At 39.4% G+C, this 15,811-nt stretch overlaps 1 protein-coding gene across 3 annotated transcripts in view; it reads left to right on the forward strand.

Annotated features, from left to right (window-relative positions):
- VPS13D (vacuolar protein sorting 13 homolog D) overlaps positions 1-15,811 on the forward strand; it is a 1,255,097-nt gene that overhangs the window by 766,530 nt on the left and 472,756 nt on the right. For all 3 annotated transcript variants that reach the window (XM_053690423.1, XM_053690422.1, XM_053690424.1), the window contains 2 exons: positions 1,103-1,204; positions 1,328-1,477. In XM_053690423.1, coding sequence (XP_053546398.1) covers positions 1,103-1,204; positions 1,328-1,477 — 252 coding nt within the window. The remainder of the gene's footprint in view (positions 1-1,102; positions 1,205-1,327; positions 1,478-15,811) is intronic.

A 15,811-nucleotide genomic window follows, 5' to 3' on the forward strand; every position in this document is an offset into this window, starting at 1 on the left:
CTTTCAGCGTTACAATGTGACTCGCCTTATCTTATCTTCCATTCTGATAAGGTGGTTTTACGTACCAAATCTGGGTTCCTTCCTAAGGTTGTTTCAAATAAGAGTATTAATCAGGAAATTGTTGTTCCTTCATTATGTCCTAATCCTTCTTCTAAGAAGGAGCGTCTGTTGCATAACTTGGACGTGGTCCATGCCCTGAAGTTTTACTTGCAGGCGACTAAGGAATTCCGTCAATCATCTTCATTATTCATTGTTTTTTCTGGAAAGCGTAGGGGCCAGAAAGCTACGGCTACCTCTCTTTCTTTTTGGCTGAAGAGTATCATCCGTCTGGCATATGAGACTGCTGGACAGCAGCCTCCTGAAAGAATTACGGCTCATTCTACTAGGGCTGTGGCTTCCTAATGGGCATTTAAAAACTATGCTTCTGTTGAACAGATTTGCAAGGCTGCAACTTGGTCGTCTCTTCACACTTTTTCCAAATTTGATACTTTTGCTTCTTCTGAAGCTGTTTTTGGGAGAAAGGTTCTTCAAGCAGTGGTGCCTTCCGTTTAGGTCTCTGTCTTGTCCCTCCCGTTTCATCCGTGTCCTGTATCTTTGGTATTGTATCCCACAAGTAAGGATGAAATCCGTGGACTCGTCATATCTTGTAAAAGAAAAGGAAATTTATGCTTACCTGATAAATTTATTTCTTTTACGATATGACGAGTCCACGGCCCACCCTGTCATTTGTAAGACAGGTATGTACTTATTTTTATTAAACTTCAGTCACCTCTGCACCTTTGGCTTTTCCTTTCTCTTCCTAACTTCGGTCGAATGACTGGAGGGGGAGGGGGAGGGAGGAGCTATATATACAGCTCTGCTGTGGTGCTCTTCGCCACTTCCTGCTAGCAGGAGGTTTAATCCCACAAGTAAGGATGAAATCCGTGGACTCGTCATATCGTAAAAGAAATAAATTTATCAGGTAAGCATAAATTTCCTTTTTTTTAAATCAATAAAAAAGGACATGGAAAAATAAATCTTCTTTTATTTGGCAGTAATAATAATAGACCTAGCTCATTCTTTTTTACTTTGTGCCATAACGTTGTTACACTTTTTCTCCCAGATAACTGACTTTAATCAGCGTAGAAATGACCGTCTTTCAACTGAAGTAGATGAACAAGACTTAAGAAGATTTAAGAATCCAGAAGCTGAACAAGAGTTAGAGGTAGGTGCAACTTACAGGAGAGACATATTGTTACAGAAAATGAAGCACATCTTGTCTGAATCATGTTTTATTTTTATTCATATTCCCAGCATACTGAAAATTTTATTTGTTTTTGTCTTGCAGGTCCTTATAAAGCTGCAAAATGGAATAGGTATTTCATTAATTAATAAAGTTCCTGAAGAGCTAGCGTTTGCCAGCCTTACTGGGATTAATCTTCATTATACACATCAGGCCGCTAATCAGGTGCTTGAGCTCAGCATACTGACTGTTCAGGTAATTTTATTACATTTGACCTCTCTATCTCCCTGTCTTGAATACATTTAGGGATAGATTACAAGTGGAGCGCTAATTTATCGTTCACCCACAAACTGGCAAATTCGCCCATTTGCGGGCGCACAATAAATAACCAGCCATTACAAATTACAAGCTTGCAGTAGCAATTAGCGTTTAGAAAATTAACCAGAAATTAGATCTCTGGTTAATTTTCTAAAAGTCTCAAATGCCCTCTAAATATTTGAAAATTAAACAGAAATTAGATCTCTGATTAATTTTTATAAAGTCTCAAATGCCCCAAAAAGTATTGTAGTTTTTTATTAAACCATTTTCAGCTTTTTTTTTTTTTTTTTTTTTTTTTAAATAAAAAACAAATGCACTAGGCAGTTTGGGGGCTTTAAAGTTGGTGGGGTTGGGGTGTTAGATAAAAAAACGGCACCGAAAAGTGCCTTTAAATAGCGGTCTATGGGAACTGTGTGTTCCCAGTAAATATATATGTATATGCTTATATACATATATATTTAAAAATGCTGCAATCGCTGCTCGAATTACACCCTTTGCTGAGCTTAGGGTCTATGTCGTCTCTGACAGCATTAAAACAAGGCTTCCATTAGCGTGCGCTGGTGTTACAAAATGGAGCGCTAATATCCCTTGCATGCAATCAATATTTAGTGCTCCACTTGTAATCTAGCCCTTAATGGGACATAACATTAATATGGGTTAGTTGATTCACATTAGCAGGCATTTGAAGGACAGTGGAAAGCTGTCAGACAGGTGTCTTCGCAGTTTAAAAAAGAGTCCAGCACACCTATGTCACAGTGCATGTTGTAAGGGGATCACCACCCCACCAATCCAACAATACCAATAAAGCAGCAGCACATGTAAAAGTTTTCTTCTGTTTATTAACAAAAGACACATACCACAACATTTCTGGAGGCACCCCTTAGTCTGCAGATGTATACACCCATCTCACCTATTCTACTCTAACACCCTCTACTAGTGAGAAATATAACTACAATCACCTATACATCATTTAATATGCTCTATAAAAAAACTTAATTTCTTTCCTAAGACATGGAGAGTCCACAACATTATTCCAATTACTAGTAGGATATTCAACTCCTGCCCAGCAGGGGGAGGCAAAGAGCGCCCAAGCAAAGCTGTTAAGTGTAACTACCTTACCCATAACCCCCGGTCATTCTCTTTACCTCTGTCAATGGAGGATGTGCGAAGTTGGTGTCTGAAGATATTAATCCTTTTATGGGTACTTTTCCCTGCAAGCAAGGATTGGGGTCTAGCTGTGTCCACGTCAATCTCTTTAGTAAGAGTAGTGGTAGCTTTTATCAGTTAAAATGCAGCAAGTTTGTCCTTGCTTTAATTTTAACACTTTGCTACCCTTTTTGTAGAAAGCCAGAGTTGGTTACTCTGTTCTTTCTTTTCCTACAGGTCCATGACACAGAGTAAAGTAAGAGTAAAGTACCTGCCACACCTAAGGAGCAGCATCTGTCCTGCAGTTGGATCTATGGTACTGTAAGTGCCTTTGCCTTCTAGGTACAGCAGCACTTAAGAGGTAAATCCTCATTATCGGAACCTTTTTGGGACTTAATAATCCTTATTAGTTAAGGATTCATATTGGAGCACTTGAGTGTTTTTTATTTATGCAAGTATGAGAATTAAAAAAGGGAGTTCACTTCGCTAAGGGATGCAATGGGTTAACGGTAGAGGACTTCCTTATTAGTTACCAGCCATACATGAATGCTTCTATGTTTAGAAGAGGCTTGTATATGATTTTTACCATTGATGGGGCTTAATTTAAACAGTACTATTAACGGTTTTATTTTTAACCGTTTTTTTTTTTTTTACTGTGAGTTACTTTTGCGTGACGACCCCACTTCCGCTTTTCGGAGCGGAGCTTTTGGGGAGTGTATGTGAAGTAGTTTCTACTCAGCTAGAAGCTTCTCATGACAACTGTTAATTCAGCTCACCGGATTATCTAGAGCAGTGATTTTTAACCTTTTTTTTTGCCGTGGCACACTTTTTTTACATAAAATAATCCCGTGGCACACCACCATCCCAAATTTTAAAAAAAATCACACATTGTAGCCTAATACAGCATATATATATACACATACACACAAACACACACATACTGTATGTATTGTGCTGTTATGCCATGCCTCCTACAAACTAACCCTGCACTGGGAGTAAAAAACAAGCAAAGTTTAAAAAAATATGTCACACTGTTGTCAGTCTGCCGTGGCACACCTGAGGATCTCCCACGGCACACTGGTTGAAAAACACTGATCTAGAGATGATCACTACAAGAGAGTTATGTTTTTTTCCTCTTACTAGTGGGTGTCTTTTTTTGGCCAGTAGGAGCCTCAGGCAATCTGAGGCTATTTTTTAAAATTTTGTAAATATCGACCTAATATATTTGAACTTAATTTTTGTGTTTAATATTTGATATTTAACCTTGAGAATTAATTTTATTTTTATTATTAAAATTTCTTTATTGGTCATTGCTAGTGGGCCTGTTTTTCTATAGCTATGTATTCAGAACAGGATCAGTCTAAATATATGGATAAATGTTTAATTTGTTTAGAGGCCCATATTGTCCTGCTTATGCAATTTTGCTTCTCATGCTTAGCAAAAACTTTAAAATTTAAGGACAAATTCTCCCTTCTGAGCCAAGTGTTTCTCAGAATAATGCTGTGCTTGACATGTCTCAGCTTTATCCTCAAACTTTCCCAAGTTTTAATTGTTTCTCATACTGTGCCTTCTGTGTCCTCTCATCCACCTGGGGATGTTTATTTACCTGGAAATTTTGCTGTTCAGATTACTTCTGCAGTATCAGAGCCTTGTCAGCTTTCCCTTCTTCGGGTAAGCGTAAGAGGAAATCTAAACTTTTGCCTGCTAGTAAGGCCTCTGACTCCTCTAAGTCTGTTTGACATGACTAAGAACCAATTGTTGGTTTGAAACGTTTGTTGCTGTACTATGGACCCTGTATAAGTGAATAAAGGTTTTTTTACTTACCATTTGGAGGCTGGAAATCCTTCTGAGCCTTGATTATGATATTGGGATCTGGCTAATCTCCCCTTTTCTGTGCCCCAAAGTCTGAAGAGAGGTGCTGTCTTCCCCTGAGAGTTATTCCTCTAAGTCTGCATTAGTCAACCTTTCTCATTTGTCTGATGAGGAAAATACTTCAGTAGCTTCTGAAGGTGAAATCTATCTCAGACTCTGACACTTTAGCAGAAAAAACTTCAGAATCTGAAGAGGTAAGTTTTAGATTTAAGCTTGAACACCTCCGGTTACTACTAAAGGATGTTTTAGCTACTTTGGACGACTCTGAACCTTCGGTTGCTGTCAACCCCACAAAGTCTTCTAAACTGGATAGAGTTTATGATTCTACATCTTCTGAGGAGGTTTTTCCTGTTCCAAGGATGATGTCTGAAATTATAGCTCAGGAATGGGATAAGCCAGGGGTTCCTTTTTCCCCTTCCCCTGTTTTAAAAAAAATGTTTCCTGTTGCTGACTCTATTCGTGACTCTTGGCGTACTGTGCCTAAAGTAGAAGGAGCTATTTCTACTCTTGCTAAGAGAACTACCATTCCTATAGAGGAAATTTGCTCTTTTAAGGATCCTATGAATAAAAGCTAGAGGCTTACTTTAAAAAGATGTACATCCATCAAGGATTACAGTGGCAACCTGCAGCGAGTATTGCCATGCTTGCAGGAGCAGCATCTTATTGGTGCAATGCCTTGTCTGATCTTATTTCAGAGGAAACTACGGTGTAGGAGATCCAAGATAGGATCAAAGCTCTTAAACTGGCAATACTTTTATCTGTGATGCCAACATGCAGATAATTAGATTGGGAGCTAAGATGTCTAGCTTCACTGTGCTAGCCTGCAGAGCTCTGTGGTTAAAATCTTGGTCAACTGATGTTTCTTCAAAGGCCAAACTTTTAGCTTTACCTTATAAGGGTAAAACTCTTTTTGAACCTGATCTGGCGGAAATCATTTCAGAGATTACGAGAAGAAAGAGATCTTTCCTTCCTCAGGACAAGAAGAATAGACCTAGGGATTCTAATTTTTGTTCTTTTTGCAACTTTAATGGACAGAAGTACTCTTCTTCCAAACCAGAACAATCTAGGTCCACTTGGAAATCCAGCCAGCCCTGGAACAAGGGAAACAAAACAAAAAGACTTCCACTGACTCTAAATCAGCATGAAGGGTCTGCCCCGATCCAACTTTGGATCAAGTAGGGAGCAGATGTTCTCTTTCTCAGCAGGCCTGGATACGCAATGTCCCAGATCCATGGGCTGTGGACATAGTATCTCAGGGTTACAAGATAGTTTTCAATCTTGCCCTTCAAGGGGCAGGTTTCTCCTGTCAAGACTATCCTCAAACCAGGTAAAGAGGGAGGCCTTCTTAAATTGCGTAGAGGACCTATCCTCCCTGGGAGTTGTTGTTCCAGTCCCTCTAGAGGAACAAGGTCTAGGATTTTATTCAAATATATTTGTGGTTCCCAAAAAGTAGGGAACTTTCTGACCCATCCTAGACCTCAAGTCTCTAAACAAATTTCTCAGGGTTCCGTCCTTCAAGATGGAAACTATTCGTTCCATTCTTCCTTTGGTTCAGGAAGGTCAGTTCATGCTGACCATAGACCTGAAGGATGCATATTTACATGTTCCCATTCACAGGGATCATCACAAGTTTCTAAGGTTTGCCTTTCTGGACAAACATTTTCAATTTGTTGCTCTTCCGTTTGATCTTGCCACAGCTCCCAGGATTTTCACAGTAGATTCCCGGTATTCACGGAGGTCAGGAAATACAAACTTCTTGCTGCTTGCCTTTCTCTCCAGTCTGCCTTTCGTCCAACAGTCGCTCAATGCATGGAGGTAATTGGTCTGATGGTGGCTTCCATGAATATCATTCCTTTTGATCGGTTCCATCTGTGACCGCTGCAGCTTTACATGCTTAGTCAATGAAACGGAGACCATTCAGACTTATCAGAAAGGATACATCTGGACTCTGACAAGAAACTCTTTCTTTCATGTAATTAGCAAGAGTCCATGAGCTAGTGACGTATGGGATATACATTCCTACCAGGAGGGGCAAAGTTTCCCAAACCTCAAAATGCCTATAAATACACCCCTCACCACACCCACAAATCAGTTTTACAAACTTTGCCTCCTATGGAGGTGGTGAAGTAAGTTTGTGCTAGATTCTACGTTGATATGCGCTCCGCAGCAGGTTGGAGCCCGGTTTTCCTCTCAGCGTGCAGTGAATGTCAGAGGGATGTGAGGAGAGTATTGCCTATTTGAATTCAATGATCTCCTTCTACGGGGTCTATTTCATAGGTTCTCTGTTATCGGTCGTAGAGATTCATCTCTTACCTCCCTTTTCAGATCGACGATATACTCTTTATATACCATTACCTCTGCTGATTCTCGTTTCAGTACTGGTTTGGCTTTCTACTACATGTAGATGAGTGTCCTGGGGTAAGTAAGTCTTATTTTCTGTGACACTCTAAGCTATGGTTGGGCACTTTTATATAAAGTTCTAAATATATGTATTCAAACATTTATTTGCCTTGACTCAGGATGTTCAACGTTCCTTATTTCAGACAGTCAGTTTCATATTTGGGATAATGCATATGAATAAAATCAATTTTTTTCTTACCTTAAAATTTGACTTTTCCCTGTTGGCTGTTATGCTCGCGGGGGCTGAAAATGCTTCATTTTATTGCGTCATTCTTGGCGCAGACTTTTTTGGCGCAAATTTTTTTTTTCTATTTCCGGCGTCATACGTGTCGCCGGAAGTTGCGTCATTTTTTGACGTTTTTTTGCGCCAAAAGTGTCGGCGTTCCGGATGTGGCGTCATTTTTTGCGCCAAAGGCATTTAGGCGCCAAATAATGTGGGCGTCTTTTTTGGCGCTAAAAAAATATGGGCGTCACTATTGTCCCCACATTATTTAAGTCTCATTATTTATTGCTTCTGGTTGCTAGAAGCTTGTTCACTGGCATTTTTTCCCATTCCTGAAACTGTCATTTAAGGAATTTGATCAATTTTGCTTTATATGTTGTTTTTTCTATTACATATTGCAAGATGTCCCAGATTGACACTGAGTCAGAAGATACTTCTGGAAAATCGCTGCCTGGTGCTGGATCTACCAAAGTTAAGTGTATCTGCTGTAAACTTGTGGTATCTGTTCCTCCAGCTGTTGTTTGTACTGAATGTCATGACAAACTTGTTAATGCAGATAATATTTCCTTTAGTAATGTTACATTACCTGTTGCTGTTCCGTCAACATCTAATACTCAGAGTGTTCCTGATAACATAAGAGATTTTGTTTCTAAATCCATTAAGAAGGCTATGTCTGTTATTCCTCCTTCTAGTAAACGTAAAAAGTCTTTTAAAACTTCTCATTTTTCAGATGAATTTTTAAATGAACATCATCATTCTGATTCTGATAATGGTTCTTCTGGTTCAGAGGATTCTGTCTCAGAGGTTGATGCTGATAAATCTTCATATTTATTTAAAATGGAATTTATTCGTTCTTTACTTAAAGAAGTCTTAATTGCATTAGAAATAGAGGATTCTGGTCCTCTTGATACTAAATCTAAACATTTAAATAAGGTTTTTAAATCTCCTGTAGTTATTCCAGAAGTTTTTCCTGTCCCTGATGCTATTTCTGAAATAAGTTCCAGGGAATGGAATAATTTGGGTAATTCGTTTACTCCTTCTAAACGTTTTAAGCAATATATCCTGTGCCATCTGACAGATTAGAGTTTTGGGACAAAATCCCTAAGGTTGATGGGGCTGTCTCTACTCTTGCTAAGCGTACTACTATTCCTACGGCAGATAGTACTTCCTTTAAGGATCCTTTAGATAGGAAAATTGAATCCTTTCTAAGAAAAGCTTACTTGTGTTCAGGTAATCTTCTTAGACCTGCTATATCTTTAGCGGATGTTGCTGCAGCTTCAACTTTTTGGTTAGAAGCTTTAGCGCAACAAATAACAGATCATAATTCTCATAGCATTATTATCTTCTTCAAAATGCTAATAATTTTATTTGTGATGCCATATTTGATATCATTAGAGTTGATGTCAGGTATATGTCTCTAGCTATTTTAGCTAGAAGAGCTTTATGGCTTAAAACTTGGAATGCTTCTAAGTCTTCTAAGTCTACTTTGCTTTCCCTCTCTTTCCAGGGTAATAAATTATTTGGTTCTCAGTTGGATTCTATTATCTCAACTGCTACTGGAGGGAAAGGAACTTTTTTACTACAGGATAAAAAATCTAAAGGTAAATTTAGATCTAATAATCGTTTTCGTTCCTTTCGTCACAATAAGGAACAAAAGCCTGATCCTTCATCCACAGGAGCGGTATCAGTTTGGAAACCATCTCTAGTCTGGAATAAATCCAAGCCTTTTAGAAAACCAAAGCCAGCTCCTAAGTCCACATGAAGGTGCGGCCCTCATTCCAGCTCAGCTGGTAGGGGGCAGATTACGTTTTTTCAAAGAAATTTGGATCAATTCCATTCACAATCTTTGGATTCAGAACATTGTTTCAGAGGGGTACAGAATTGGCTTCAAGATAAGGCCTCCTGCAAAGAGATTTTTTCTTTCCCGTGTCCCAGTAAACCCAGCGAAGGCTCGAGCATTTCTGAAATGTGTTTCAGATCTAGAGTTGGCTGGAGTAATTATGCCAGTTCCAGTTCTGGAACAGGGGCTGGGGTTTTATTCAAATATCTTCATTGTACCAAAGAAGAATTCCTTCAGACCAGTTCTGGATCTAAAAATATTGAATCGTTATGTAAGGATACCAACATTCAAAATGGTAACTATAAGGACTATCCTGCCTTTTGTTCAGCAAGGGCATTATATGTCCACAATAGATTTACAGGATGCATATCTGCATATTCCGATTCATCCAGATCACTTTCAGTTTCTGAGATTCTCTTTCCTAGACAAGCATTACCAGTTTGTGGCTCTGCCGTTTGGCCTAGCAACAGCTCCAAGAATTTTTACAAAGGTTCTCGGTGCCCTTCTGTCTGTAATCAGAGAACAGGGTATTGTGGTATTTCCTTATTTGGACGATATCTTGGTACTTGCTCAGTCTTCACATTTAGCAGAATCTCATACGAATCGACTTGTGTTGTTTCTTCAAGATCATGGTTGGAGGATCAATTTACCAAAAAGTTCATTGATTCCTCAGACAAAGGTAACCTTTTTAGGTTTCCAGATAGACTCAGTGTCCATGACTCTGTCTCTGACAGACAAGAGACGTCTGAAATTAATCTCAGCTTGTCGAAACCTTCAGTCACAATCATTCCCTTCGGTAGCCTTATGCATGGAAATTCTAGGTCTTATGACTGCTGCATCGGACGCGATCCCCTTTGCTCGTTTCCACATGCGACCTCTTCAGCTCTGTATGCTGAACTAGTGGTGCAGGGAGTACACAAAGATATCTCAATTAATATCTTTAAAACCGATTGTACGACACTCTCTGACGTGGTGGACAGATCACCATCGTTTAGTTCAGGGGGCTTCTTTTGTTCTTCCGACCTGGACTGTAATTTCAACAGATGCAAGTCTGACAGGTTGGGGAGCTGTTTGGGGGTCTCTGACAGCACAAGGGGTTTGGGAATCTCAGGAGGTGAGATTACCGATCAATATTTTGGAACTCCGTGCAATTTTCAGAGCTCTTCAGTCATGGCCTCTTCTAAAGAGAGAATCGTTCATTTGTTTTCAGACAGACAATGTCACAACTGTGGCATACATCAATCATCAAGGAGGGACTCACAGTCCTCTGGCTATGAAAGAAGTATCTCGAATACTGGTATGGGCGGAATCCAGCTCCTGTCTAATTTCTGCGGTTCATATCCCAGGTATAGACAATTGGGAAGCGGATTATCTCAGTCGCCAAACGTTACATCCGGGCGAATGGTCTCTTCACCCAGAGGTATTTCTTCAGATTGTTCAAATGTGGGGACTTCCAGAAATAGATCTGATGGCTTCTCATCTAAACAAGAAACTTCCCAGGTATCTGTCCAGATCCAGGGACCCTCAGGCAGAAGCAGTGGATGCATTGTCACTTCCTTGGAAGTATCATCCTGCCTATATCTTTCCGCCTCTAGTTCTTCTTCCAAGAGTAATCTCCAAGATTCTGAAGGAATGCTCGTTTGTTCTGCTGGTGGCTCCAGCATGGCCTCACAGGTTTTGGTATGCGGATCTTGTTCGGATGGCCTCTTGCCAACCATGGACTCTTCCGTTAAGACCAGACCTTCTGTCTGAAGGTCCTTTTTTCCATCAGGATCTCAAATCCTTAAATTTAAAGGTATGGAGATTGAACGCTTGATTCTTAGTAAAAGAGATTTCTCTGACTCTGTGATTAGTACTATGTTACAGGCTCGTAAATCTGTATCTAGAAAGATATATTATCGAGTTTGGAAGACTTACATTTCTTGGTGTCTTTCTCATCATTTTTCCTGGCATTCTTTTAGAATTCCGAGAATTCTTCAGTTTCTTCAGGATGGTTTGGATAAAGGTTTGTCTGCAAGTTCCTTGAAAGGACAAATCTCTGCTCTTTCTGTTCTTTTTCACAGAAAGATTGCTAATCTTCCTGATATTCATTGTTTTGTGCAAGCTTTGGTTCGTATAAAGCCTGTAATTAAGTCAATTTCTCCTCCTTGGAGTTTGAATTTGGTTCTGGGGGCTCTTCAAGCTCCTCCGTTTGAACCTATGCATTCATTGGACATTAAATTACTTTCTTGGAAAGTTTTGTTTCTTTTGGCCATCTCTTCTGCTAGAAGAGTTTCTGAATTATCTGCTCTTTCTTGTGAGTCTCCTTTTCTGATTTTTCATCAGGATAAGGCGGTGTTGCGAACTTCTTTTCAATTTTTACCTAAGGTTGTGAATTCTAACAACATTAGTAGAGAAATTGTGGTTCCTTCATTGTGTCCTAATCCTAAGAATTCTAAGGAGAAATCATTGCATTCTTTGGATGTAGTTAGAGCTTTGAAATATTATGTTGAAGCTACTAAGAATTTCCGAAAGACTTCTAGTCTATTTGTTATCTTTTCCGGTTCTAGGAAAGGTCAGAAGGCCTCTGCCATTTCTTTGGCGTCTTGGTTAAAGTCTTTGACTCATCATGCTTATGTCGAGTTGGGTAAAACTCAGCCTCAAAGGATTACAGCTCATTCTACTAGGTCAGTTTCTACGTCCTGGGCGTTTAGGAATGAAGCTTCGGTTGATCAGATTTGCAAAGCAGCAACTTGGTCTTCTTTGCATACTTTTACTAAATTCTACCATTTTGATGTGTTTTCTTCTTCTGAAGCAGTTTTTGGTAGAAAAGTACTTCAGGCAGCTGTTTCAGTTTGATTCTTCTGCTTATAATTTCAGTTTTTTTCATTATAAGATTTAAACTTTATTTTGGGTGTGGATTATTTTCAGCGGAATTGGCTGTCTTTATTTTATCCCTCCCTCTCTAGTGACTCTTGCGTGGAAGATCCACATCTTGGGTAGTCATTATCCCATACGTCACTAGCTCATGGACTCTTGCTAATTACATGAAAGAAAACATAATTTATGTAAGAACTTACATGATAAATTCATTTCTTTCATATTAGCAAGAGTCCATGAGGCCCACCCTTTTTTGTGGTGGCTATGATTTTTTTGTATAAAGCACAATTATTCCAATTCCTTATTTTTTATGCTTTCGCACTTTTTTTCTTATCACCCCACTTCTTGGCTATGCGTTAAACTGATTTGTGGGTGTGGTGAGGGGTGTATTTATAGGCATTTTGAGGTTTGGAAAACTTTGCCCCTCCTGGTAGGAATGTATATCCCATACGTCACTAGCTCATGGACTCTTGCTATTATGAAAGAAATGAATTTATCAGGTAAGTTCTTACATAAATTATGGTTTTTCGTGGTGGATTTCTCAGGAAAACCTGTCTCAGGGCACTTGCTTCCTGAGACCTTCTTGGGTGATTGTGACTATGGATGTCAGCCTATTAGGCTGGGGAGCATTTTGTGGCTCTCTGAAAGCTCAGGGCCTGTGGAGTCTTCTCTCCCCATAAACATCTTGGAGTTGAGAGCAATCTTCAATGCCCTGATAGCTTGGCTAACATCACCTCAGTGGCTTACATCAACCACCAGGGGGGAATTCGGAGTTCCTTGGCCTTGAAAATGGTGACTCGCATTCTGTATTGGGCGGAAGCTCACGATTGTCTCCTGTCTGCCATCCACATTCCAGAAGTGGACAACTGGGAGGTGGATTTTCTGAGCAGACAGACTTTTCATCCTGGAGAGTGGGCTCTTCATCAGGAAGTGTTCTCCAGGATAACTCTCATGTGGGGGTTCCAGAGTTGGAACTGATGGCGTCTCGTCAGAAGTACGGTTCAAGGTCAAGAGATCCTGAGGCTGCTTTGATAGATGTGCTAGTGGTCCCTTTGATCTTCTCTCTGGCTTTCCTGTTTCCTCTGTTTGCTCTCCTTCCACGAGTCATTGCTCGTATCAAAATGGAGAGAGCATCGGTAATTCTAATAGCTCCTGCATGGCCTTGCAGGATCTGGTTCGCGGATCTGGTCAGGATGCCTTCTAATCCAGTGTCCATTTCTCCATCCAAATCCGGATCCTCTGAAACTGACTGCTTGGAGATTGAATGCCTAATTCTGTTTAGCGGTCATTGATACTTTTCTTCAGGCTCATTGATACTTTGCTTCAGGCTCACAAACCTGTTACTCGCAAGATTTACTATAAGGTGTGGCGTATTTAGCTTTTTTAGTGCAAATCTAAGGGTTTCTCCTAGAGTCGGGTGAGGATTCCCCTATTTTAACTTTTCTTCAGGATGGCCTGGAGAAAGGTTTGCCAGTCAGTACTCTGAAGGGTCAGATTTCTGCATTGTCTATCCTTTTGCACAAAAGTCAGGCTGATTTACCAGATATTCAAGCTTCTGTTCAGGCCCTGATCAGAATCAGGCCTGTGTTTAAACCTGTTGCTCCTCCTTGGAGCCTTAACCTAGTTCTTAAAGTTTTGCAGCAGGCTTCGTTTGAGCCGATGCATGTTGTTGATATAAAATTGTTATCTTCTAAGGTTTTGTTTCTTCTTGCTATTTCTTCTGCTCGCAGAGTTTCTGAGCTTTCAGCTCTGCAGTGTGACTCCCCGTACCTTATTTTTCATGCAGATAAGGCAGTCCCTATACTAAATTGAGGTTTCTCCCTAAGGTGGTATCGGATCGAGACATTAATCAGGAAATTGTTGTACCTTCTTTTTGTCCTAATCCTTCTTCTCATTAGGAATGTCTTTTGCATAACTTGGATGTTGTGCGTTCTCTAAAGTTTTACCTACAAGCTACTAAAGATTTTCGGCAATCTTCTGCCCTGTTTGTTGTTTTCTCTGGAAAGCGTAAGGGTCAGAAGGCCACTTCTACTACTCTTTCCTTCTGGTTAAGAAGTCAGATTTGTTTGGCTTATGAGTCTGCTGGACAGCAGCCCCCTGAGAGAATTACGGCTCATTCTACTAGGGCTGTCTCCTCTTTTTAGGATTTCAAGAATGAAGCTTAGGCTTCTTTTGGTCCAAAGGTTCTTCAAGCGGTGTGCCTTCTGTTTAGGTCCTCCTTCCTTGTTCTCCCTCCCTGTTCATTCCGTGTCCTCTAGCTTGGGTATTGGTTCCCATTAGTAATTGGAATGACGTTGTGGACTCTTCATGTCATAGGAACGAAAACAAAATTTATGCTTACCAGATAAATTGCTTTCTTTCTGGACATGGAGAGTCTACGACCCCGCCCTCTCTCTAATTATAATTCGTCAGTTTTTACTTTACCCTTGTGTTTTCTTCTTTTTCCATTTTCCTTCGGCTGAATCACTGGGGATTATGGGTAATGGAAGTTACACTTAACAGTTTTGCTGGGCTGCTCTTTGCCTCCTCCTGCTGGCCAGTAGTTGAATATCCCACTAGTAATTGGAATGACGTTGTGGACTCTCCATGTCCGGAAAGAAAGAAACTTATCAGATAAGCATAAATTTTGTTTTTAAACAACTTTCAAATGTACTTCAATTATTTAATTTGCTTCTTCAATTGTTATCCTTTGCTGAAAGCTTTATCTAGGTAAGCTCAGGAGCAGCAAAGATCCTAGGTTCTAGCTGCTGATTGGTGGCTGCATATATATACTGATTTTATTGGCTCACCCTTGTATTCAGTTGGAAACCAATTGTGCATTTCTGCTCCTTCAAAAAATAATACCAAGAGAAAGAAACAAATTTGATAATAGAAGTAAACTAGAAAGTTGTTTAAAATGGTATGTTCTACCTAAAATGAAAGAAAAATTGTGGGTGTCATGTCCCTTTAATCTTCCAATACATAGAGCAACTACAGCAATCACAAGTTTTTAGTGTTCCAAAACAGTTAGTGGTTTTAATTTTTATTTATGTTTATGTTTCTAATAAAAAAAGTCGTCATCTTCAATAGAAAATCTACAGCACTAAAAAGTGATACAAAAGGTTCTAGTGCCCCAAAACAGACAGGGGTTTTATTATTGTTTTTTATAATAAAATAGATAGGTATTGAAGACCATGGCTCTGAAAATGAAACACAAAATATTCCCATCAAGCTTATTAAAGATCATTATTTAAACATGTTAAAATATTTTTGTATGAAAAGGAGACATTAAAGCTGTTTATTTTGAAACTTAAAGGGACAGTTCACCCAAAAATGTTCTTCACTTTAAATTATTCCCAATGATCCATTTTACCTGCTAGAGTGTATTAAATTGTTTACAAGTAGCTCCTTTACTCCTATTTCATCATTTGAAATAGCTAATTTAGCCTGTGGTTTCGATACTGGAGTATATGCTATTGACAAGCCTAAGTAAACACAGCCAACGGAAGAGATTACACTCTTATTTTTTAAAGTACAACATACTGTACAAACATAACAAAATAGGAGACAATGGGCCAGAATATAAGTGGAGAGCAAAATATCGCTTTTTCTAAAGAGATATTTGCGCTCAACTTTGTGTGCGCTGGTATTACAAGTGAGGTGCAATGCGAACACGAGAAAACGCTTCCATAGGCTCCAATGGGAGCCTCATTCTCACGCCGTGAGACAGGGCATGAGATTGTAGCGGAGTGAAGGAGGGGGTAAGTTGCACAGCAATGGGCAGCAAATGTAAATATGTATGTATATGAATATATACATATACTGTATATTTATGTGTTAATATGTGTGTATGCATATTAACACATAAATATATATGTATATATTCATATACATACAGTATATATTTACAGGGAACACATAGACCACAATGTAGAGGCACTTTTCAGTGCTG

Source organism: Bombina bombina, chromosome 8 (assembly GCF_027579735.1).
Source record: "Bombina bombina isolate aBomBom1 chromosome 8, aBomBom1.pri, whole genome shotgun sequence".
Lineage (NCBI taxonomy): Eukaryota > Metazoa > Chordata > Amphibia > Anura > Bombinatoridae > Bombina > Bombina bombina.